The 25,914-nt window shown below is 44.5% G+C and overlaps 1 protein-coding gene across 1 annotated transcript in view; it reads left to right on the forward strand.

Moving 5' to 3' along the window:
• LOC143768184 (uncharacterized) overlaps positions 1-25,914 on the forward strand; it is a 96,756-nt gene that overhangs the window by 43,152 nt on the left and 27,690 nt on the right. The window contains exons 4-8 of the mRNA XM_077256874.1: positions 9,471-9,620; positions 9,750-9,929; positions 10,013-10,136; positions 10,214-10,311; positions 10,940-11,030. Coding sequence (XP_077112989.1) covers positions 9,471-9,620; positions 9,750-9,929; positions 10,013-10,136; positions 10,214-10,311; positions 10,940-11,030 — 643 coding nt within the window. The remainder of the gene's footprint in view (positions 1-9,470; positions 9,621-9,749; positions 9,930-10,012; positions 10,137-10,213; positions 10,312-10,939; positions 11,031-25,914) is intronic.

Genomic DNA, 25,914 nt, shown 5'->3' on the forward strand with positions numbered 1-25,914 from the left:
CTTACTTCTTTCATTACATGAGTGATATCTATTGTACATTCTACATTAGCTCAGAAACCGGACAGTATAGTCCTCTATACAGAATAATGAGCCCCATATATTGCCCCATACAGTAAAATGGCCCCATATAGTGCTCCATAAAGTATAATTGGCACCACATAGTCCTCTACACAGAATAATGAGCCCCACATAATGCTCCATACAGTATAATGGGCACCACAGAGTGCTCCATACAGAATGAGCCGCATATATTGCTCCATATGGAATTGATCCCATATAATGCTCCATACAGTATAGTGAGCCACATATAATTCTCCATACAGTATAAGATGGGCCCCATCTATTGCTCCATATATAATGGGCCTCATATAATGCTCCATACAGTATATGATCGGCCCCATACAGTATACTGAGTCCCATATATTGCTCCATACAGAATGGGCCCATATAATACTCCTTACAAAAGGGTCCCATATAATACTCCTTACAGAATGGGTCCCATATAATGCTCCAAAAATAATTGGCCCCATATAATGCTCCATATATAATTGGCCATATAAAATGCTCCATATATAATTAGTCCCATAAGATGCTTCATATATTATTGGGCCAATATACTGCTCCATATGTAATTGGCCCCATATACTGCTCCATATTGAATTGGCCCCATAAGATGCTCCATATTAAATTGGCCCCATATAATGCTCCCTATAGAATTGGCTTCATAAGATGCTCCCTATATTATTGGCCCCATAAGATACTCCATATAGAATTAGCCCCATATAATGCTCCATATATGGGCCCCTTCTGATGGTCCCCATATATTGCTCCAAATATAAAAAAAAAAATTAAATACCTCTCGTTGCTTGTCGCTGCTCTGCTCTGGACTCCTCAGCATCGGCGTCTTCCTGCTCTCTGTGCTGCGACTGCTCAGGCAGAGGGCGCGCACTGGTGACGTCATAGCGCACTCTGAACCTGAACGTCACAGTCAGAGGATGGAAGACGCTGCAGCGCTGGAACCGGGAGAGGTAAGTATCGCAAGTGCCGGGGCCCGGAGCAGGCGGGGGGTCCACTCGCGGGGGCCGGCAATATAGCGCGCCAGTGTCCCCGACAGCGAGTGGGCCCCGGCACTTGCCCGGGTGCGCCGGGTGCTGATGCCGGCCCTGCATACTGGTACCAACATATTCAGTTATTTCTACGCCCATTGGCTCCAATGACGGTCGGAGAATATTGCAAATATTGCCGCTGATCATAATCAGAACCGTATTTTGAAAAATTCGCTCAACTCTACTAAGAAGGCCATTTAAGTTTAGTATGTATGAAATGGTTTCTTATCAGTTGCACCTCGGATGCGCACTTCTCACGCTGAATGGTACGTGAGACCTTAGGACTCCTTAACATAAAGATGGACCACCACTCCTGGGCCAGTGCTTTGTGTTTGCCCCCCAGGCTAAAATTTGCCAGTCAGCCCCTGGACACACTAGTATGACTCCATCCTTAGCCTTTGTGTCCATAATGAGATTTTGGTGCTTTTTATAGCTACATATTTTTATTGCATCAAAAACGCAGCGTCATTAATGTGGATGGGATTTGCCGTATAAAACTTATAAAATCTCCTGCCCACTCTGCTTTTTTATGCAGTGTAAACTGACCTGCTTGTTCGTGCTTCAACTTCACAACATGTCAATTTTTCTTGCAGATATGCTAAATTTTCTGGGCACATTTTTCCCATAGAAGCAAAATTTAGCTAATGTGGCCACTTTGGACCAGACCGTAGCACTATGGAAAGCGCAGATTCATCTTCATTGTTTACGAGACCCCGCTCTGTGTGTAAAGCAGTAGCTTTTCTTGGTACTGCAACGAAGGCTGGAATCACACTAGTGTATAACATCAGATGCGAGATGCCAATGACCCTCGGCTCCAGCTCTGCTGTGAGTGTGATCCGAGTTTTAGTGCTCTGCTCCGATCCTCTCACATGGGAGAATCAGAGCACAGCTGCGGAGGAGACGGAGAAAGTAATTTTTCCATCTCCTCCATTACCTGTCTCGGCGTATATCGGACTGCTCTGGGATGATAGTCTGATGTTTCACATGCATCCATAGACTTGTGTGGGTGTGAGTGAGCCAAGTCTCGGTGCCAATCGCAGCATGCAGCAATTGCTCTCTCAGGCCGGCGTCACACTCAGCGTATGAAAATACGGTCCTTTTTTTACGGCCGTAATACGCAGAAATGTTCCCAAAATAGTGATCCGTGTGTCATCCGTAGGCAGGGTGTGGCAGCGTATTTTGCGCATGTCATCCTCTGTATGTAATCCGTATGGCATCCGTACTGCGATATTTTCTCGCAGACTTGCAAAACCAACATACAATGGATCCATGGGCTCAAATGTTCGTTAAAACATATATACAGTATATATATATATGTCAGTGAGACATGCATGCATGATTTTCTACGGCCGTACAAGACCGTATAATACGGATATGTAAAATACAGCAGATAGGAGCTGGGCCATAGAGAATCATTGTACCGTATGCAATCCGTATTTTCTGCGCTTCTCACACGTCCGTAAAACTCGCTAGTGTGACGCCGGCCTCATGCTGAATCGACGAGAAAATAATCGCAGATCTGAGATGCTCCATAGAATAACACTGGTCTGAGTTCTATACGATGTTTTATCACATATCACTCAGCCGTGTTATACGTTCGTGTGACCCCGGCCTTAGAGCAATAAATAAGACTGAGCTGTAATACTGGGCCATCTGTGACTGTATAATAATAATCTCTTTATTTATATAGTACTAACATATTCCGCAGCGCTTTACAGTTTGCACACATTATCATCGCTGTCTCCGATGGGGTTCACAATCTAAATTCCCTATCAGTATGTCAGTGCCAACCGTAACTGTATGTTATATAGTCTTGTTACACGCACCTCACATCTTGTGACATACAGGTGCACAAATATATTATATATACACCATGCGACAGGTAGGCCTGTGTAACTTCAAATGCCAGGGCTGAATTTTAGTCCCAGAGCCGCACAGATGAGGAAAAGGCTAAATCCAAACTGGTAAAGGACTTCTGCCAACATCAGGCCCATGTGACCATGTGAGGAGATGATGTCACAGGAGGGGCGGAGCCTCTTCCTCCATTACAGACCTGATACCAGGAAGCCGCATTGTGCTGAGGCTGCAGAGATTACACTGAGGTGATTTGGGGGCACAGATAAGTGGATATTCCTGCAAGGGGGGCTGCATGTTTGAGGGTCGCACATGGAACAAGGAGACTTTGTATTTGTTGGATTGGGGTCTGCGTGGCGAAGAAAGGGTCCTGTTACTTGTGTGTGGTTGGGGGTCTGCGTGGAGAAGGAAGGGGCCTGTTACTTGTGCGTGGCTGGGGGGTCTGCGTGGAGAAGGAGGGGGCCTGTTACTTGTGTGTGGCTGGGGGTCTGCGTGGAGAAGGAAGGGGCCTGTTACTTGTGTGTGGCTGGGGGTCTGCGTGGAGAAGGAGGGGGCCTGTTACTTGTGTGTGGTTGGGGGTCTGCGTGGAGAAGGAAGGGGCCTGTTACTTGTGTGTGGCTGGGGGTCTGCGTGGAGAAGGAGGGGGCCTGTTACTTGTGTGTGGCTGGGGGTCTGCGTGGAGAAGGAGGGGGCCTGTTACTTGCGTGCGGCTTGGGGTGTGTGTGGAGAAGGAGGGGGCCTGTTACTTGTGTGTGGTTGGGGGTCTGCGTGGAGAAGGAGGGGGCCTGTTACTTGTGTGTGGTTGGGGGTCTGCGTGGAGAAGGAAGGGGCCTGTTACTTGTGTGTGGTTGGGGGTCTGCGTGGAGAAGGAAGGGGCCTGTTACTTGTGTGTGGCTGGGGGTCTGCGTGGAGAAGGAGGGGGCCTGTTACTTGTGTGTGGCTGGGGGTCTGCGTGGAGAAGGAGGGGGCCTGTTGCTTGCGTGCGGCTTGGGATGTGTGTGGAGAAGTAGGGACTGCTGTTAATTGTGTGTGGCTGAGTTCTGCATGGAGAAGGAAGGGTCCTGGTATATGCGAGTGTCTGGGGGTCTGCGTGAGGAAGGAGAGGGTCCTGTTACTTGCATGGGGCTGAAGGTCTATGAGGAAGGAGGGAGTCCTGTTACTTTCATGAGACTGGGAGTCTGCATGGGGAGAAGAGGGTCTTGTTACTTGCGTGTGGCTGCGTCCTGCAGGCCTGCATGGGGAACGATGGGTTCCTGTCACTTGCATGGGGCTGCATGCTGGGGGTCTGCGTGGGTAAGGAGGGGGTCCTGTTGGTCTGCATGCTGGGGGGCTGCATGGGAAAGATGGGGACCTGTCACTTGCATGTGGCTGCATGCTGGGAGTCTGCGTGGGGAAGGTGGGGGGTGTTGCTGCTTGCTGGAGGCTGATGTGGGGAAGGGGGTGTTTTGTGTGTGGGGAAGGAGGTGAAGTTACATGTTGCAGTACAGGTTAATGTGTAATGTCACTTGCTTTGGGCTGCATGTGGGGGGGTGTTTTGAATATAGAGCGCCTTTCCTCATTAATAATATTTTGTGACACAGGACTGCAGGTTTACGCCCAGCCATCAGGAGGCTCCAATCTGCGTAAAAAGCCTAAGAAATTTAGCCCCCAGCTTTGGCCTTGTGCAGGCCACAGCCGGAGACTCTGGCGGCTCAGCCCACTATGCAGACCTCGGTGGCTATCTTTCACCTTCCCCTGCCTCCTCTGGACACACGCTGGCATCCGGAAGCGGCTTCCTGGCACAAGAATCTGGAGGCATCAGCGCTGAAGACAGCGCTAACCACATCAGGAGTGCCACACTGCAAAGAAGAGATGGGACACAGGATCTGGGTAAGGGAGTGATGCACTATCACTCCCACACCTCTGCTGTATCCCATACTGTGTAGGAATCCTTTTACATGGGCACATAGAGGGGTACATCATGTCCCTGCCTAAGGCACCAAAGAAAACTGATAAGACTATTACAGTCTTTTTCACTTCATATAACTTCTGCCAGTCTGCATTTCCTAAAGCTGAGAGTTCGATGCTCTGCAAAGCCTGTGACCCCAAATACACTCAGGAGCCCCCCACTGCCACCGAGCCCAGTGTACTTAGTCCCCCTGAGTGGGTTTCATCAATGTTGCAATCCATGGCTTCTCTGGCCAAAGCGATTGAATCCTTCCTTGTTCCTTCTGTGGATCGTGGCATTCACATGACTGACATAGATGGATCCTCCCCTACAAGGCAGCCATTGGCTAGCAGCAAGCACTCTAGAAAAGCACAGGCGTCTAGAAAACCGATCTGTAGTACGTCACCTGAGCAGTCACGTGCTTTGGCGTCTGTGAGCTCCGTTTCTCGCTCTCCCTCTCCAGAGGTTTGTAGCGAACTCGATTCTGAGTATGAATCGGACGTCTCCTTGGATCCGGATTCACCAGATTTTCAGAAAATGGGGGATTCACTGATTGAGGCTGTCAACCAGACTCTGAAGGTTGATGAAGACTCCGGCTCTGTGCCAGATCACGCTGTGTCCTTCAATAGGAATAAACGCCCTCACAGACCATTTGCCATTCACCCGGAGTTTCGGGCTATAGTTATCAGCACAGGGAGCGACCGGATAAACGCTTCACAGTTGATGTAAGGAAAGATTGGGCTGGATCTCCTGCAGTAGACCCGCCAGTGTCTTTCCTGGCATTCAAAACCCTTCTATCCTTGCCAGATGGATCATCCATTTACCCCCAAGGGTGGTTTGCATGTTAATGACCAGGCCAATTTTTACAATTCTGACCACTGTCCCTTTATGAGGTTATAACTCTGGAACGCTTCAACGGATCCTGGTGATTCTGACACTGTTTTCTCGTGACATATTGTACTTCATGGTAGTGGTAAAATTTCTTTGATATTACCTGCGTTTATTTGTGAAAAAAACGGAAATTTGGGGAAAATCTTGAAAATTTCGCAATTTTCCAACTTTGAATTTTTATGCCCTTAAATCACAGAGACATGTCACACAAAATACTTAATAAGTAACATTTACCACATGTCTACTTTACATCAGCACAATTTTGGAACCAAATATTTTTTTTGTAAGGGAGTTATAAGGGTTAAAAGTTGACCAGCAATTTCTCATTTTTACAACACCATTTTTTTTTTAGGGACCACATCACATTTGAAGTCATTTTGAGGGGTCTATATGATCGAAAATAACCAAGTGTGACACCATTCTAAAAACTGCACCCCTCAAGATGCTCAAAACCACATTCAAGAAATTTATTAACCCTTCGGGTGCTTCACAGGAATTTTTTGAATGTTTAAAAAAAACGAACATTTAACTTTTTTTAAAAATTTTTTTTTACTTCAGCTCCAATTTGTTTTATTTTACCAAGGGTAACAGGAGAAATTGGACCCCAAAAGTTGTTGTACAATTTGTCCTAAGTACCCCATATGTGGGGGTAAACCACTGTTTGGGCGCATGGCAGAGCCCGGAAGGGAAGGAGCACCATTTGACTTTTCCAATGCAAAATTGACTGGAATTGAGATGGGACGCCATGTTGCATTTGGAGAGCCCCTCATGTGCCTAAACATTGAAACCCCCCACAAGTGACACCATTTTGGAAAGTAGACCCCATAAGGAACTTATCTAGATGTGTGGTGAGCACTTTGACCCACCAAATGCTTCACAAAAGTTTATAATGCCATAAAAATTAAAAAATCATATTTTTTTCACAAAAATTATCTTTTCGCCCCCCAATTTTTTATTTTTAAAAGAATAAGAGTAGAAATTGGACCCCAAAAGTCGTTGTGCAATTTGTCCTGAGTACGCTGATACCCCATATGTGGGGGTAAACCAATGTTTGGGCGCATGGCAGAGCTTGGAAGGGAAGGAGCACCGTTTGACTTTTCAATGCAAAATTGACTGGAATTGAGATGGGACACCATGTTGCGTTGGAGAGCCCTGATGTGCCTAAACAGTGGAAACCCCCAATTCACACTGAAACCCTAACCCAACCACACCCCTAATCCCAACCACACCCCTAACCCCAAACACACCCCTAACCTCAACACACCCCTAACTCTAATCCCAACCCTAATCACACCCCTAACTCCAACACACCCCTAATCCTAACCGTAAATGTAACCCTAGCCCTAACCCTGATGGGAAAATGGAAATAAATACATTTTTTTAATTTTTCCCTAACTAAGGGGGTGATGAAGGGGGGTTTAATTTACTATTTATAGCGTTTTTTAGCGGATTTTTATGATTGGCAGCCGTCACACACTAAAAGACGCTTTTTATTGCACATTTTGAGAGCTATAATTTTTCCATATCTTGGTCCACAGAGTCTTGTGAGGTCTTGTTTTTTGCAGGACGAGTTGACGTTTTTATTGGAACCAATTTCGGGCATGTGACATTTTTTGATCGCTTTTTATTCCGATTTTTGTGAGGCAGAATGACCAAAAACCAGGTATTCATGAATTTCTTTTGGGGGAGGGCGTTTATACCGTTCCGCGTTTGGTAAAATGGATAAAGCAGTTTTATTCTTCGGGTCAGTACGATTACAGCGATACCTCATTTATATCATTTTTTTATGTTTTGGTTGTTTTATACGATAAAAACTTTTATAGAAAAAAGAATTATTTTTGCATTGCTTTATTCTGAGGACTATAACTTTTTTATTTTTTCACTGAGGATGCTGTGTGGTGGCTCGTTTTTTGCGGGACAAGATGACGTTTTCAGCGGTACAATGTGTATTTATATCCGTACTTTTCATCGCGTGTTATTCCACTTTTTGTTTGGCGGTATGATAATAAAGCGTTTTTTGCCTCGTTTTTTTTTCAGGGTGGTCACTGAAGGGGTTAACTAGTGGGACAGTTTTAAAGGTCGGGTCGTTACGGATGCGGCGATACTAAATATGTGTACTTTTATAGTGTTTTTTTTTTCTTTAGATAAAGAAATGTATTTATGTGAACAATATTTTAGTTTTTTTATTTAGGAACTTTTTTAAAAAATTTTTTTTACACTATAAGGCTACTTTCACACTAGCGTCGCACGACGCAATGCGTCGTGATGACGTACCGACGCATGCTGTGATAAAAAAGCACAACGGGGGTAGCGGATGCAGTTTTACAACGCATCCGCTGCCCCATTGTTTGCTCCGGGGAGGAGGGGGTGGAGTTCCGGCCGCGCATGCGCGGTCAGAAATGGCGGACACGACGCACCAAGAAACGTTACATGCAACGTTTTTTGGTGCCGATGGTCCGCCAAAACACGATGCATCCGTCGCACGACGGATGCGACATGTGGCAATGCGTTGCTAATGCAAGTCTATGGAGAAAAAACGCATCCTGCGGGCAACTTTGCAGGATGCGTTTTTTCTCCAAAATGACGCATTGCGACGTGCGTCGTACGACGCTAGTGTGAAAGCACCCTCACATTGCCCCGGGTGGGGGCATCATGTTATAGTGTAAGATCACTGATCTGACACTTTGCTGTGCAGTGTGTCAGATCAGCGATCTGACGTGCACTGCAGAGAGGCTTCCCGGCGCCTGCTCTGAGCAGGCACTGGTAAGCCACCTCCCTGCAGGACCCGGATGCAGCCCCGCGGCCATTTTGGATCTGGGGCCTGCAGGGAGGAGACGCTCGGTACAACGCGAGCACATCACATTGTACCAAGGGTCTCAGGGAAGCCCGCAGGGATTCCCCTCCCTGCGCGATGCTTCCCTATGCCTCCGGAACACTGCGATCATGTTTGATCGCAGTGTGCCAGGGGTTAATGTGCCAGGGGCGGTCCGTGACCGCTCCTGGGACATAGTGCCGGGTGTCAGCTGCGATAGTCAGGCCGATCGCTATGACGTACTATCCCGTCGGTGGGCAAACGGGCCTACCCAACCTCGACGGGATAGTACGTCACATGTCAGAAAAGGGTTAAAAATCCCACGGACCGGCAGATAGAGCGAGCCAAATTTTCTGTCTTCGAAGCATCAGGCTCGGCTCTCTATCCGTCTTTCGCTGCAGTGTGGGAAGCTAAAGCAATGGTCTTCTGGTCAGAGACCTTGGCTAATTCCATTCAGAGCGGTAATCTTCCACCGGAGGCAGTGCATCTGGCCATCCAGATTTCTCAGGCAGGAGATTACCTGGTACACGCATCTTTGGATGCGGTTAGCTGTGCTGCTCTGTCAGCGGCAAATGCCATCACGATCAGAAGGGCCTTATGGTTCAGAGAATGGAATGCGGATTCTGCATCAAAAAAGTCTCTGACATCCCTTCCTTACCAGAGTTCCCTTTTATTTGGAGAGAAGCTGGATCAACCACTGATTGGGAGCATGGAGGAAATGTCTTAGTCAGAAATTCAACTTATATTCCAGTCCACACAAGATTACAAAATACAACACCTACATGTTCTATCTTTTGAGATGTTTCCCCTTATAATCTCCAGTAATTGTATTATCACATAGGATTTTTATGATGTTACATTGGCTCATCTTCTCATTCAGGACTCTACAATATCAGATCCTGTCAGTGAAGATCTTCCATATAAGATAATTTTCCTGATTTGCTCATCAAGTATGGATATGGACAGAGACAAGATGGTGGAGAGGATATTACACCTCACCCTAGAGATCCTCTTAAGTCTTACTGGAGAGGTGAGAGATTCTGATGAAGTCACATTACAACATTCTTATCTATGGGAATAACAGATGGACAGAACTGGAGAGGTGAGGACTCTGGAAATGTCTGTAGTGAGATTTATTAATGTGTCTCTCTATAACCAGGATTATACAGTAGTGAAGAAGACCTCTAGTGAGCGCTGTCAGGCCCCTGTGTCTGAGGAATGGGGAAGACGCCTGAGCCCAATCACAGGGCCTCCACCTCACCCCCTGATACATGAGGACATTAATGACCAGAAGATCCTTGAACTCACCTTCAAGATCATTGAGCTGCTGACTGGAGAGGTGACACTGCTGGGAATGCTGGGACATTATACATTAACTCTATGAAGGAATCAGGGGAGTGACGGTATCATTGTATGTGTCAGGTTCCTATAAGGTGTCTGGATGTGACCGTCTATTTCTCCATGGAGGAGTGGGAGTATTTAGAAGGACACAAAGATCTGTACAAGGACGTCATGATGGAGGTTCCCCAGCCCCTCACATCACCAGGTAATAGGACTAAATACAAGCAGGCTATAATTATCTGTATGTAAAGAATGAATTCAGTCCTTATGTGTTTCCTCCAGATCTATCCAGTAAGCGGGCAACACCAGAGAGATGTCCCCATCCTCTTCTTCCACAGCACTGTAAAGAAGAAAATCCTGATATTCCTCAGGATCATCAGGTAGATGGAGAGAAGGTGTCATGAGATCTCCCCTATGATGTGTAGACGGCTGTGAAGGTCTTGTGCTCAGTATTGTTTTATCCACCAGTATTATATGTTTTGGAAAAGGAAAGGATATGTTTCCAGCACACTGACCAGCTAAAATGAAAAAGTTTATTTGGACATGATTGAAAATAAACAATGCCTTTGATAGGGCCATGCGTGGCCGGGATTCTTATGTTTCTTGTAAAATGTTTGTTTGGTATGTGAGAAAATTCAATATAAACGATTGAACAAAAAATAATAAAACCAACTTGACTAAGGGCGCATCTTTGCGCCAGAAACACGTCAGGTTGTTTTTATTGTTTTATTTTTAATCGTGTCCAAATAAACTTTTTTCATTGTAACTGGTCGGTGTACTGGAAACGTTTGCTGAATGCACCAGCCGGTTTGGCACCCACCAGACACATTTTAGCAAACTCGCTTGGATTCCAGCTGGATGCTACCCAGGTGGAGACTCCCTGTCCCTCCTCCCTGCCTATTATATGTGTTATACTTGTGTAATAAGAACGGTGGAGATGGCAGGATTAGAGCTGATCATAGATGTGACTTCTCCATCTGTCGGTGACTTGTACAATATTTGTTTCAGAGTAAAGATCTGACCCATATTAATACTACAGAGACACATGTGAGGGGTGATGAGCAGTGTAAAGAGGAGATTCCTTCATATGACTACCCAGGTGAGTAGTAACCACTAAATGCAGATAAGTCACAGATTGTTCTCAGTCACCGGCTGTGGCTGCTTTATTGGTGGTGTAGTCCAGCCATGTTACAATCATGTCATCACCATTTTGTCTCTAGACCACAACATTCTCCAAAACTGTTCAAATGACTTTGGGCATTAAAAGCCCTTTTCTGTAGAACATATAGCCTGAAAGATCCACCTACCCCCTGAAATTAGGAGATGCTGACCGTAACCTGCCCATATCTGTAAACTGCAAAGACAAATAACCTCAAAAGTAGAATGTACTTACAAGTTAAAAAATCGTTTGAATAAAAATATTATGATGGGCCTGTAAGAGAAAGCGGAGGGTAATGATGCTGTTACCTTCCTAGAACCCTGATATCTTATTGGATGAATCTACCTTCTCTCCCTTTTGTGCTGCTGAATGTGCTCATATGGTCCCTACAAGACCAGGTCCAGTCTTTCTGGCCGAACTTCACTTTTATGATCGACAACAGTAAATGTGTAATGAGGCCAAGTGTGAATTTCTGTACAATAACAGCAGAGTTTCCCTTTATCCTGACATTTCATTTTCTTTTAAAACAAAAAATGAAAATAAATTAAGGTGCCGTGCTAGAAAGCAAATTGAGACTAGTGCTGCAAGATCTGCCTTCGTGCAATGTGGCTGGTAAAAATAATAAAAAAAAGTCACTTACTGTTGCATGCCTGAAGTTGTTGTTTTCCAATATTTCAATCCATGCTAGTGAGGTAGATCTTCTGCATACAGTCCAGAGAGGGGGAAAAGGGAACAGTCCAAAGTATATAGGAAAAAACTAACAACTTTATTGTACAAAATATATTAGGAAATATTGCAACAACAGTGAAACACATACATGAATATAAAATACTAATGACAGGCAAGATCCTTTAGGACCATGGGTAAGTAACAAGAATGTTTAGTATAGAAACCCATAGTAAATACTATTTTAATAAAGGTATGATGTCAGAATAGCCATGTAACATATCATATCATTTATCAAAGAGGCTTGTGTCTATCAGATTGTCTGATGGCTACCATTTAGTTCAAGTAAAAGCCCACTCAAGATTATATAAATTAGTTATATGGCAGCATATAAATAGTGGCTATATCCCAAGGCAGTAAAGTGCAATAGTGCAAGTAATGGACCATTTACTGTATATAAGGTGAGGGCTACTCTGATAGACCTATTAAATACCATACCTAATGGATAACACCAGTAAGGACCTAGGGGATTCACCTGTCCGCCCCTACGCGCGTTTCGGATGGCACCTTCTTCCGGGGGTGCAGTGTATTTCCGCAGACCAGAAGTAACACATCTGTCACCTCGGCAACCGCGTAGCCAGCTGGCACCCGCATCATACAGCAGGAGGCATCAGGAACACGCCATGCCCCACTTGACCTGATGCCCCCGGCTCCATAGAGACACGGGAAGTCGGCGGGGATAGCGGAGACAAGGTGCGCATGCATACTGCCCGCGGCAGCGCTATTGATGTGTGACAGATGGACAGAAATACATCTACTATATAATTGTCTAAGGGGTACTTCTGTCTGTCTGACCTTCTGTCAGTCACGGATATTCATTGGTCGCGGCCTCTGTCTGTCATGGAATCCAAGTCGCTGATTGGCCTTGCCAGCTGCCTGTCATGGCTGCCGCGACCAATCAGCGACGGCCACAGTCCGATTAGTCCCCCCCTACTCCCATGCAGTCAGTGCCCGGCGCCCGCTCCATACTCCCCGCAGTCACCGCTCACACAGGGTTAATGCCAGCGGTAACGGACCGCATTATGCCGCGGGTAACTCACTCAGTTACCGCCGCTATTAACCATGTGTGACCAAGTTTTTACTATTGATGCTGCTTATGTAGCGTCAGTAGTAAAAACATCGAATGTTAAAAATAATTAAAAAAAATAAAAATCATTATATACTCACCTTCCGCTGCCTTTCCCGCTCCTCGCAACGCTTCAGTGACCGGTCCATGTAAGCGGCACGTTCCGGTGGCAAGGATGGTATGCGACAAGGACCTGCCATGACGTCACGGTCATGTGACCGTGATGTCATCACAGGTCCTGCGCGTCTGCGCGAGAAGGACCTGCCATGACATCACGGTCACGTGACCGGACCGCGACGTCATCACAGGGCCTTCGCGAGAAGGTCCTGCGAGCTTGCGTGAGAAGGACCTGCCATGACGTCACGGTCACGTGACCGGACCACGACGTCATCACTGGTCCAGCGCACCTGCCGAAGCTGGACTACAAGGGGCCCTCGGAAGGTGAGTATATGTTTATTTTTAATTTTTTAACCTGTGACATACATGGCTGGGCAATATACTATGTAGCTGGGCAATATACTATGTAGCTGGGCAATATACTACGTAGCTGGGCAATATACTACGTAGCTGGGCAATATACTACGTGACTGGCCAATATACTACGTGACTGGCCAATATATTACGTGACTGGCCAATATACTACGTGACTGGCCAATATACCACGTGACTGGCCAATATACCACGTGACTGGCCAATATACTACGTGACTGGCCAATATACTACGTGACTGGCCAATATACTACGTGACTGGCCAATATACTACGTGACTGGCCAATATACTACGTGACTGGCCAATATACTACGTGACTGGCCAATATACTACGTGGCTCTGTGCTGTATACTACGTCGCTGTGCAATATACTACGTGGCTCTGTGCTGTATACTACGTCACTGTGCAATATACTACATGGCTCTGCTGTATACTACGTCACTGGGCAGTATACTACGTGGCTGGGCAATATACTACGTGGCTGGGCAATATACTACGTGGCTCTGTGCTGTATACTACGTCACTGTGCAATATACTACGTGGCTCTGCTGTATACTACGTCACTGGGCAGTATACTACGTGGCTGGGCAATATACTACGTGGCTGGGCAATATACTACGTGACTGGCCAATATACTACGTGACTGGCCAATATACTATGTGACTGGCCAATATACTACGTGACTGGCCAATATACTACGTGACTGGCCAATATACTACGTGACTGGCCAATATACTACGTGACTGGCCAATATACTACGTGACTGGCCAATATACTACGTGGCTCTGTGCTGTATACTACGTCGCTGTGCAATATACTACGTGGCTCTGCTGTATACTACGTGGCTGGGCAGTATACTACGTGGCTGGGCAATATACTACGTGGCTGGGCAATATACTACGTGGCTGGGCAATATACTATGTGGGCTGTGCAATATACTATGTGGACATGCATATTCTAGAATACCCGATGCGAATCGGGCCACCATCTAGTACCATATAACAGTGCCACAACAATGTCATTGATTTAACATGGGGATCTTTTAGATGTATCTATCTCTCTCCGTATCTCACTCTTGTGCCACACCATGTATTAGATATAACACCCTTTAGAGAAAGTAATAGTAGCATCATACAAAGTCCAAGACATATATCACAAATACCCCACAGTTACATATCATTATGGCAGAATTATAATATAAATATCAAATAGTATATATACCGTATATACTCGATTATAAGCCGAGACCCCTAATTTTGCCACAAATAACTGGGAAAACTTAGTGACTCAAGTATAAGCCTAGGGTGGAAAATGCAGCAGCTATTGGAAAATTTCTAAAATAAAAAGAGATACGAATAAAAGTAAAATTAATTGAGACATCAGTAGGTTGTGTTTTTAAATAAAAAAAACACCAAAAAAGGAAAAATTCAAGAAAACACACCCAAAACAGGCAGAGATGCTTACCTGTCTAAATAGGCCTCAATACAAATGCACAAGCAGGGTGCAGCGGACCCAAATAAAGTAGCAAATGCACAGGTTTTGCACGTATATTTTTTGCAGGGTGCAGTTGGGCCCAAATGGTTCTGTACACTGGCCTCTGTTCACACAGGATGCATTTTAGCACTGGGCAGCCCGCCATAGGGCGTCATTAATAGGCTGGAGCCAGATGCTCTGCATTCCTTGTGTGAACACGCCACATACAGAGTATGTATCTTTGCATTGGTGTACCACACGGCCAAACCCTTATTGAAGGCTGGCTGTTTCATTAGGTATTGCACCTGTGCATTTGCTATTTTATTTGGGTCCGCTGCACCCTGCTTGTGCATTTGTATTGAGGCCTATTTAGACAGGTAAGCATCTCTGCCTGTTTTTGGTGTGTTTTCTTGAATTTTTCCTTTTTTGGTGTTTTTTCATGTTAGAGTAGGACTGGCAAAACGTAAGGACCCTTGGCGCGGGTTGCCGGCTTGGCGCGGGTTGTTACGGACTGCTCCTGGCATATTAACCCCTGGAACACTGCCGTCAAACATGATCGCAGCATTCCGGCGGTATAGGGAAGCATCGCGCAGGGAGTGGGCTCCCTAAGTGCTTCCCTGAGACCCTCGGTACAACACGATGTGCTCGCGTTGTACCGAGCGTCTCCTCCCTGCAGGCCCCGGATCCAAAATGGCCATGGGGCCCCTTCCGGGTCCTGCAAGGGAGGTGGAAGTAAAAAAATATATATATTGTTGCAATAAATACATTTTTGACTAAATAAAAAAACCAAACAATAAAAGTACACATATTTAGTATCGCCGCATCCGTAACGACCCGAACTGTAAAACTGTCCCACTAGTTAACCCCTTCAGTCACAAAAAATAAACGAGGCAAGAAACAACACTTTATTATATTACCGCCGAACAAAAAGTGAAATAACACGCGATCAAAAAGACAGATATCAATAACCATGGTACCGCTGAAAACGTCATCTTGTCCCGCAAAAAACGAGCAAACATACAGCATCATCAGCGAAAAAAAAAAAAAAAAGTTATAGTCCTCAGAATAAAGCGATGCAAAAATAATTATTTTTTATATAAAATAGTTTTTGTCGTATAAAAGCACCAAAACATAAAAAAATGATATAAATGAGGTATTGCTGTAATCATACTGACCCGAAGAATAAAACTGCTTTATCAATTTTATCAAACGCGGAACGGTATAAATGTCCCTCCCCCAAAAGAAATTCATGAATAGCTGGTTTTTGGTCATTCTGCCTCACAAAAATCAGAATAAAAAGCAATCAAAAAATGTCACGTGCCCGAAAATGGTTCCAATAAAAACGTCAAATCGTCCCGCAAAAAACAAGACCTCACATGACTCTGTGGACCAAAATATGGAAAGATTATAGCTCTCAAAATCTGGAAACGCAAAACTATTTTTTGCAATAAAAAGCTCCTTTTAGTGTGTGAGCTGCCAATCATAAAAATCTGCTAAAATACCCGCTATAAATAGTAAATCAAACCCCCCTTCATCACCCCCTTAGCTAGGGAAAAATAACAAAATTAAAAAAATGTATTTCCATTTTCCCGTTAGGGTTGGGGTTAGGGCTACAGTTAGGGTTGGTGATAAAGTTAGGGTTAGGGTTTGGATTACATTTACGGTTGGATTAGAGTTAGGGGTGTGGTTAGGGTTACCGTTGGGATTAGGGTTAGGGGTGTGTTGGCGTTAGGGGTGTGGTTAGGGTTGGGGTTAGGGGTGTGCTGGGGTTAGGGGTGTGGTTGGGATTAGGGTTAGGGGAGATACCGCTGTTTTGTGAAGAAAAAAAAAAAAAGATTTTTTTATTTTCACGGCTCTGCGTTATAAATCGTAGTGAAACACTTGGGGGTTCAAAGTTCTCACAACACAGTTCCTTAGGGGGTCTACTTTCCAAAATGGTGTCACTTGTGGGGGGTTTCAATGTTTAGGCACATCAGGGGCTCTCCCATCTCAATTCCGGTCAATTTTGCATTGAAAAGTCAAACGACGCTCCTTCCCTTCCAAGCTCTGCCATGCGCCCAAACAGTGGTTTACCCCCACATATGGGGTATCATGGTACTCAGGACAAATTGCACAACAACTTTTGGGGTCTAATTTCTCCTGTTACCCTTGGTAAAATAAAACATATTGGAGCTGAAGTAAATTTTTTGTGAAAAAAGTTAAATGTTCATTTTTTTTTTTTTAAACATTCCAAAAATTCCAGTGAAACGCCTGAAGGGTTAATAAACTTCTTGAATGTGGTTTTGAGCACCTTCAGGGGTGCAGTTTTTAGAATGGTGTCACACTTGGGTATTTTCTATCATATAGACCCCTCAAAGTGACTTCAAATGTGATGTAGTCCCTAAAAAAAAAAAATGGTGTTTTAAAAATGAGAAATTGCTAGTCAAATTTTAACCCTTATAACTCCCTAACAAAAAAAATTTTGATTCCAAAATTGTGCTGATGTAAACTAGACATGTGGGAAATGTTACCTATTAAGTATTTTGTGTGACATATCTCTGTGATTTAAGGGCATAAAAATTCAAAGTTGAAAAATTGCGAAATGTTAAACATTTTCGCCAAATTTCCATTTTTTTCACAAATAAACGTGTCTTATCGAAGAAATTTTACCACAATCATGAAGTACAATATGTCACGAGAAAACTGTCAGAATTATCAGGATTCGTTGAAGCGTTCCAGAGTTATAACCTCATAAAGGGACAGTGGTCAGAATTGTAAAAATTGGCCTGGTCATTAACGTGCAAACCACCCTTGGGGGTAAAGGGATTAATAAGCCCAACTACACACACAGTATATGTGTCCGTAAAAGACAAAAATAGTCAGACTTTTGATATTACACAATGCAAGGAAAACGGACTTGGGAGGATAGATAGTGCCTTCCCCTAATAAAGTCCCTTCCTTGCATCTGAGGTTGGCACCCTGGGGAACGAAATGGCACCCCCGCTCAACGTAGACTAGCCCTAGGAGACCCTACCAAGGTATCCCTACCAAAGCCACCACCAAACACATAAATGGAAAGTCCTGTTAGTGCCAATATTGTTGATCTGTATGTGCTTATTAGAGATTATTACTGCGTCACTATATTTGAGACTTCCATAAAATTAGCTATAGGTTAGCATAATATCTTGCGATGGTGTTCTTATATAAGAGAAGAGAGAATACAGATCAACAGATGTTACAAAAAATTATCTAATATTTATAGACATTTATATAGTGTTCTATCATCCTGATGGATCACCAAGCTATATAGCAGTTCAATAGACATATCGTGCAAGTTTCTGGATGATCAAACAATTCATAAATACAATGACAGAAGTTTCTCTGCACTGTTATCTAGATATCCAATCAAAGAAAATGAGCTAGATACGTTCATATACAGGCATATGGGCATTCATGAGAAAAATATATCTAATGGCCAAAAAATTAGAACTTGATGTGCACATTGAAACATACAGATACAGATAGTATATGATTAATAACCACAGGGTGCGATTCTTGCATTAAATACAGCTCTTTATGTGTCCCATAGGTCAAATCAAATAACTATATAGACGTCAGAATAAATAACCAGCCCAACAGCACATGTGTGCAACCATAGCCATAATAGAAACACCAAAATGATATCCCTAATGAGGCCATGAAGGTACACCTATACTGACAAACCAAAACAAAGCACCCTCACATCGAGGCCAAATAATGGAAAGAGTATATACTTTATTGATATAAAAACAACATTTGTAACATATAAAAACTGTTAGGGGTAATGACCACCAGTGCAGGAGCAATGGTGGGTCACACTCAGGAAACGTCCTCAATATGCACAGAAATAGAGCAGCAGGGAGTACTCATTCAGGGAGCATATATGGTAATAACAGTGTACACAGATGTATAATAAGTTCATAAACATACAGCCCAGTAAATACATACATGTCTGTTGTGAATTTGGATTCTGGGCTCCCCCGGTGGCCGCTTGTGGAATTGGACTTGTCATCCTCTTTCCTGTTTCACCTGATTCCATCAGTAGTGGGTGTCGCTATTTAAGCTCATTTCTCTGGTGGTTTCTTGCCGGTCAACAATGTTATCTGATGCCTCTCAGTGCTTGTTCCTGCTTCTAGACAACTACTGATAAGTTGGACTTTTGTCCATGTTTTGTTTTGCCTATTTGTTCCAGTTCGCAGCTGAAGTTTTGTTACTGTGTCTGGAAAGCTCTCGTCGATCAGGGATTGCTACTCTGGCGTTATGAGTTAATGCCAGAGTTTAAGGTAATCTCTGGATGGTGTTTTGTTAGTATTTTTCTGCTGACCATGAAAGTATACTATCTGTCTTCTGCTATCTAGTAAGCGGACCTCAAATTTGCTAAGACTATTTTCCTGCTGCGTTTGTTGTTTCATCTGAACTCACCGTCATTATATGTGGGGGGCTACTGTCTTCTTTGGAATATTTCTCTAGAGGTGAGCCAGGTCTTATATTTCCCTCTGCTAGCTATTTAGGTCTTAGGCCAGAGCTGGGCATCTAGCTATAAATAGGAAATGCTACCTGGCTATTTCTAGTTGCGCGGCAGGCTTAGTTCATGGTCAGTATAGTTCCATCTTCCGAGAGCTTGTCCCTCTATAGGCTTGCTATGATCTCTGCCTGCAGAGATCATGACAGTTTGACCGGCCAGTAAAGTGTTAAAGACCCAGGTTGAGAAAGGAGAGTTATAAGAAGTCTGCTGGAATTTTTATTTTTTTTTTCCTCCAGTCTGCCTTGCTGCAGTCTTTTTTCTCTCTCTCCTCCTAATCTCTGTGTGCACCTGACAATGGTGGATCTCCAGAGTGTAACTGCGGGTTTGAATAATCTCATCACGAAAGTACAAAATTTACAAGATTTTGTAGTACATGCTCCGGTATCTGAGCCGAGAATTCCTTTGCCGGAGTTCTTCACAGGGAATAGAGCTAGCTTCCAGAATTTCCGAAATAATTGTAAGCTTTATTTGTCCCTGAAGTCTCGTTCAGCTGGAGACCCTGCTCAGCAGGTTAGGATTGTGATTTCCTTGCTCAGGGGTGACCCTCAAGATTGGGCCTTCTCATTGCCAGCAGGGGATCCTGCGTTACGCGATGTGGATGCGTTTTTTCTGGCCTTGGGCTTGCTTTATGAGGAACCTCATTTGGAACTTCAGGCAGAAAAAACTTTGATGGCACTATCTCAGGGGCAAGACGAAGCTGAAGTTTTCTGCCAAAAATTCCGTAAATGGTCTGTGCTTACTCAGTGGAATGAGTGCGCCTTGGCGGCAACTTTCAGAGAAGGTCTCTCTGATGCCGTTAAGGATGTTATGGTGGGGTTCCCTTTGCCTGCAGGTCTGAATGAGTCCATGACAATGGCTATTCAGATTGATAGGCGTCTGCGGGAGCGCAAACCGATGCACCATCTGGCGGTGTCTATGGAAAAGACGCCAGAAAGTATGCAGTGTGATAGAATTCTGTCCAGGAGTGAGCGACAGAATTTTAGACGGAAGAATGGATTGTGTTTCTATTGTGGGGATTCTACTCATGTTATATCGGCATGCTCTAGGCGTACAAAGAAGCTTGATAAGTCTGTTTCCATTGGCACCATTCAGTCTAAGTTTATTTTGTCTGTAACCCTGATTTGCTCTTTGTCATCCATTGCCACGGACGCCTATATTGACTCTGGCGCCGCTCTGAGTCTTATGGATTGGTCCTTTGCCAATCGTTGTGGTTTTGATTTAGAGCCTTTGGAGACTCTTATTCCTCTGAAGGGGATTGACTCCACCCCATTGGCTAATAATAAACCACAATACTGGACACAAGTAACCATGCGTATCAATCCGGATCACCAGGAGATTATTCGTTTCCTGGTGCTGTATAATTTACATGACGATTTGGTACTGGGATTGCCATGGTTGCAGTCTCACAACCCAGTCTTGGACTGGAGAGCTATGTCTGTGTTGAGCTGGGGATGTAAGGGTATTCATGGGGACGTACCTTTGGTTTCTATTTCGTCGTCCATTCCCTCTGAAGTCCCTGAGTTCCTCTCTGATTATCAAGACGTCTTTGACGAACCCAAGCTTGGGTCGTTACCTCCGCACCGTGAGTGCGATTGTGCCATAGATTTGATACCGGGTTGTAAATATCCAAAGGGTCGTTTGTTTAATTTGTCTGTGCCGGAACATGCTGCTATGCGGGAATATATAAAGGAGTCTTTGGAAAAGGGACATATTCGTCCATCTTCTTCTCCCTTGGGAGCTGGGTTTTTCTTTGTCTCAAAAAAAGACGGCTCTTTGAGACCATGTATTGATTATCGGCTTCTGAATAAGATCACTGTTAAGTATCAATACCCATTGCCATTGCTTACTGATTTGTTTGCTCGTATAGAGGGTGCTAAGTGGTTCTCTAAAATTGATCTTCGTGGGGCGTATAATTTGGTGCGGATCAGGCAGGGGGATGAGTGGAAGACCGCATTTAATACGCCCGAGGGCCACTTTGAGTATTTGGTCATGCCTTTTGGTCTTTCTAATGCCCCTTCAGTTTTCCAGTCTTTTATGCATGATATTTTCCGCGATTTTCTGGATAAATTTATGATAATATATCTGGATGATATTCTGATTTTTTCTGATGACTGGGACTCTCATGTCCAGCAGGTCAGGAGAGTTTTTCAGGTTCTGCGGTCTAATTCTTTATGTGTGAAGGGGTCTAAGTGCGTTTTTGGGGTCCAGAAAATTTCCTTTTTGGGGTATATTTTTTCTCCCTCTTCCATTGAGATGGATCCCGTCAAGGTGCAAGCTATTTGTGACTGGACTCAGCCCTCCTCTCTTAAGGGTCTTCAGAGATTTTTGGGCTTTGCCAACTTTTACCGCCGATTTATTGCTGGTTTTTCGGATGTCGTTAAACCACTGACTGATTTGACCAGACAAGGCGCTGATGTTGCTAATTGGTCCCCTCATGCTGTAGAGGCCTTTCAGGAGCTTAAGCGCCGTTTTGCCTCTGCCCCTGTGTTGCGTCAGCCTGATGTGAATCTGCCTTTTCAGGTTGAGGTTGACGCTTCGGAGATCGGAGCTGGGGCAGTGTTGTCGCAGAAAGGTTCCGACTGCTCCGTCATTAGGCCTTGTGCCTTCTTTTCTCGCAAATTTTCGCCCGCAGAGCGGAATTATGATGTTGGGAATCGGGAGCTTTTGGCCATGAAGTGGGCGTTTGAGGAGTGGCGCCATTGGCTCGAGGGGGCTAGGCATCAGGTGGTGGTATTGACTGACCACAAAAATTTGATTTATCTTGAGACTGCCAGACGCCTGAATCCTAGACAGGCGCGCTGGTCTTTATTTTTTTTCTCGCTTTAATTTTGTGGTGTCATACCTACCGGGTTCTAAGAATGTTAAGGCAGATGCCCTTTCTAGGAGTTTTGACCCGGACTCTCCTGGTAATTCTGAACCCACAGGTATCCTTAGGGAGGGAGTAATTTTGTCGGCCGTTTCTCCTGATCTGCGGCGGTCCTTGCAAGAGTTTCAGGCGGATAGACCGGATCGTTGTCCGCCTGATAGACTGTTTGTTCCGGATGATTGGACCAGCAGAGTCATCTCTGAGGTACATTCTTCTGCATTGGCAGGTCATCCCGGAATTTTTGGTACCAGGGATTTGGTGGCAAGATCCTTCTGGTGGCCTTCTCTGTCACGAGATGTGCGAGTCTTTGTGCAGTCATGTGACGTTTGTGCTCGGGCCAAGTCTTGTAGTTCTCGGGCTAGCGGACTGCTGTTGCCCTTGCCTATTCCTAAGAGGCCTTGGACACACATCTCGATGGATTTTATTTCAGATCTGCCTGTTTCCCAGAAGATGTCTGTCATCTGGGTGGTCTGTGACCGTTTCTCTAAAATGGTCCATTTGGTTCCTCTGCCCAAGTTGCCTTCTTCTTCTGAGTTGGTTCCTCTGTTTTTTCAGAATGTTGTCCGATTGCACGGTATTCCTGAGAATATTGTTTCTGACAGAGGTACCCAATTTGTGTCTAGATTTTGGCGGGCATTCTGTGCTAGGATGGGCATAGATTTGTCTTTTTCATCTGCTTTTCACCCTCAGACTAATGGCCAGACCGAGCGGACTAATCAGACCCTTGAGACATATCTGAGGTGTTTTGTCTCTGCTGACCAGGATGATTGGGTTGCTTTTTTGCCATTGGCAGAGTTCGCCCTCAATAATCGGGCCAGTTCTTCCACCTTGGTGTCCCCGTTTTTCTGTAATTCGGGGTTTCACCCTCGATTTTCCTCCGGTCAGGTGGAATCCTCGGATTGTCCTGGAGTGGATGCGGTGGTGGAGAGATTGCATCATATCTGGGGGCAGGTTATGGACAATTTGAAGTTGTCACAGGAGAAGACTCAGCGTTTTGCCAACCGTCATCGTCGTGTTGGTTCTCGGCTTTGTGTTGGAGATTTAGTGTGGTTGTCTTCTCGTTTTGTCCCTATGAGGGTCTCTTCTCCTAAGTTTAAACCTCGGTTCATCGGCCCTTATAGAATATTGGAGATTCTTAATCCTGTTTCTTTCCGTTTGGACCTCCCTGCGTCCTTTTCCATTCATAACGTTTTTCATCGGTCGTTATTGCGCAGGTATGAGGTACCTGTTGTACCTTCTCTTGAGCCTCCTGCTCCGGTGTTGGTTGAGGGTGAGTTGGAGTACGTTGTGGAGAAAATTTTGGACTCTCGTGTTTCCAGACGGAAACTCCAGTATCTGGTCAACTGGAAGGGTTACGGCCAGGAGGATAATTCTTGGGTCAATGCATCTGATGTTCATGCTTCTGATCTTGTTCGTGCCTTCCATAGGGCTCATCCTGGTCGCCCTGGTGGATCTGGTGAGGGTTCGGTGCCCCCTCCTTGAGGGGGGGGGTACTGTTGTGAATTTGGATTCTGGGCTCCCCCGGTGGCCGCTTGTGGAATTGGACTTGTCATCCTCTTTCCTGTTTCACCTGATTCCATCAGTAGTGGGTGTCGCTATTTAAGCTCATTTCTCTGGTGGTTTCTTGCCGGTCAACAATGTTATCTGATGCCTCTCAGTGCTTGTTCCTGCTTCTAGACAACTACTGATAAGTTGGACTTTTGTCCATGTTTTGTTTTGCCTATTTGTTCCAGTTCGCAGCTGAAGTTTTGTTACTGTGTCTGGAAAGCTCTCGTCGATCAGGGATTGCTACTCTGGCGTTATGAGTTAATGCCAGAGTTTAAGGTAATCTCTGGATGGTGTTTTGTTAGTATTTTTCTGCTGACCATGAAAGTATACTATCTGTCTTCTGCTATCTAGTAAGCGGACCTCAAATTTGCTAAGACTATTTTCCTGCTGCGTTTGTTGTTTCATCTGAACTCACCGTCATTATATGTGGGGGGCTACTGTCTTCTTTGGAATATTTCTCTAGAGGTGAGCCAGGTCTTATATTTCCCTCTGCTAGCTATTTAGGTCTTAGGCCAGAGCTGGGCATCTAGCTATAAATAGGAAATGCTACCTGGCTATTTCTAGTTGCGCGGCAGGCTTAGTTCATGGTCAGTATAGTTCCATCTTCCGAGAGCTTGTCCCTCTATAGGCTTGCTATGATCTCTGCCTGCAGAGATCATGACACATGTCTGAACTGTGACACAATGCCCATACCTGACATCAGGCAGCTAGATCAGCTTGACAAGAGTGCTCCCATTCTACATAATATAACGTCTGAATAAGGGTATAGTTACCTAGAGGAGGAACCCGGGGACCCACCACACCCGACGCGCGTTTCGCACCGAAATGCTTCGTCCGGGGTGGTTGGGTCCTGGCCACATGGGGTTATATATTGGTCATGACCAATGAGAGAGAAGAGGAGTTTAGAAATAAAGCCACCAACACCTGTGATCATACATGATAATGGCTAAGCATACCTTGACCCTCAACGACGCACTTGCCGCACTAGTAGTAAGGTGCTGCTTTGACAGCACGGGCGCGCCATACAGCGGTATACACCGTTCCACGTGTAGCGCTAGAAACCGGAAGTTTGATCGGCGTCCATCCGACGCCTACAGCGCACGCGCGCGCTTGTTTGGACCGGAGGCATACCTACAGCGCATGCGCATAATTGGACGTGTGTCGCTGAACACTGGGAGTCTATACAGCGTCAGTAGGGCACCTACAGCGCAGGCGCGCACTGTTGAAATAAAGATGCGTGCCTGCTGCATGTGCGTATAATAGATGGAGCCTGAACAGAGCAAAGTGTCTGTCAGACACCGGCGCTGCTACGGGGGAAAAAATACTACATGCTATATATATATGTAGCTAGAATGGCAGTTTTGTGGGGCCACAATAACAAAAGCCGAAGAAGTTTTTATATACAACTGTGCTACAGAATAATAAGGCACCGGCGCATATGGCAGGAAAAGACGTAGTCATACATGGAAATGTGTCAGAAAAAAAGAAATATCACTAGTGCTAATCAACACCAGTAAAGGTGATAGCAAAAAGAGAAAAGAATTGTGAAAATTAAATGAAGAACCGACCAAAATGGAAGTGAAAAAAGTGAGGGAATAGTATTATGAAACGAAAAGTGAAAAAAAGGTGGAAGACAGTAACATAGTACATAGTATAAATAAGTTACAAGAATTGCTACACATACATATACATATATATACATACATACATATATATATATATATATATATATATATATATATATATATATATACATATACAAATACATGAATGAGAACTACCAAGAAAGAGAAAAATGAAGATAAAATAAATAAATAAATAAACTCTAATTAATTAATCGGAAGGACAAAAAATGACATCCACCAAAATGTGTAGATGTGTTGCTCAAAAATCATGTAATAAAATAAACTAGGACATAAAGTGACAAAAGTGCGTATAAATGAATATGATAAATGTGCGAAAAGGTGCAATATGTGGTATATTATGAAGAAAGAAATAAGCATGCATTATACGGTTATAAGGAAACATGAGGTGACAAACATCAATATTATATACACAATTACAATTACAATTATTATACACAATTACATGCACTACCAAAGCAGTGGTTTA

The sequence above is a fragment of the Ranitomeya variabilis genome, chromosome 4, assembly GCF_051348905.1.
Source record: "Ranitomeya variabilis isolate aRanVar5 chromosome 4, aRanVar5.hap1, whole genome shotgun sequence".
NCBI lineage: Eukaryota > Metazoa > Chordata > Amphibia > Anura > Dendrobatidae > Ranitomeya > Ranitomeya variabilis.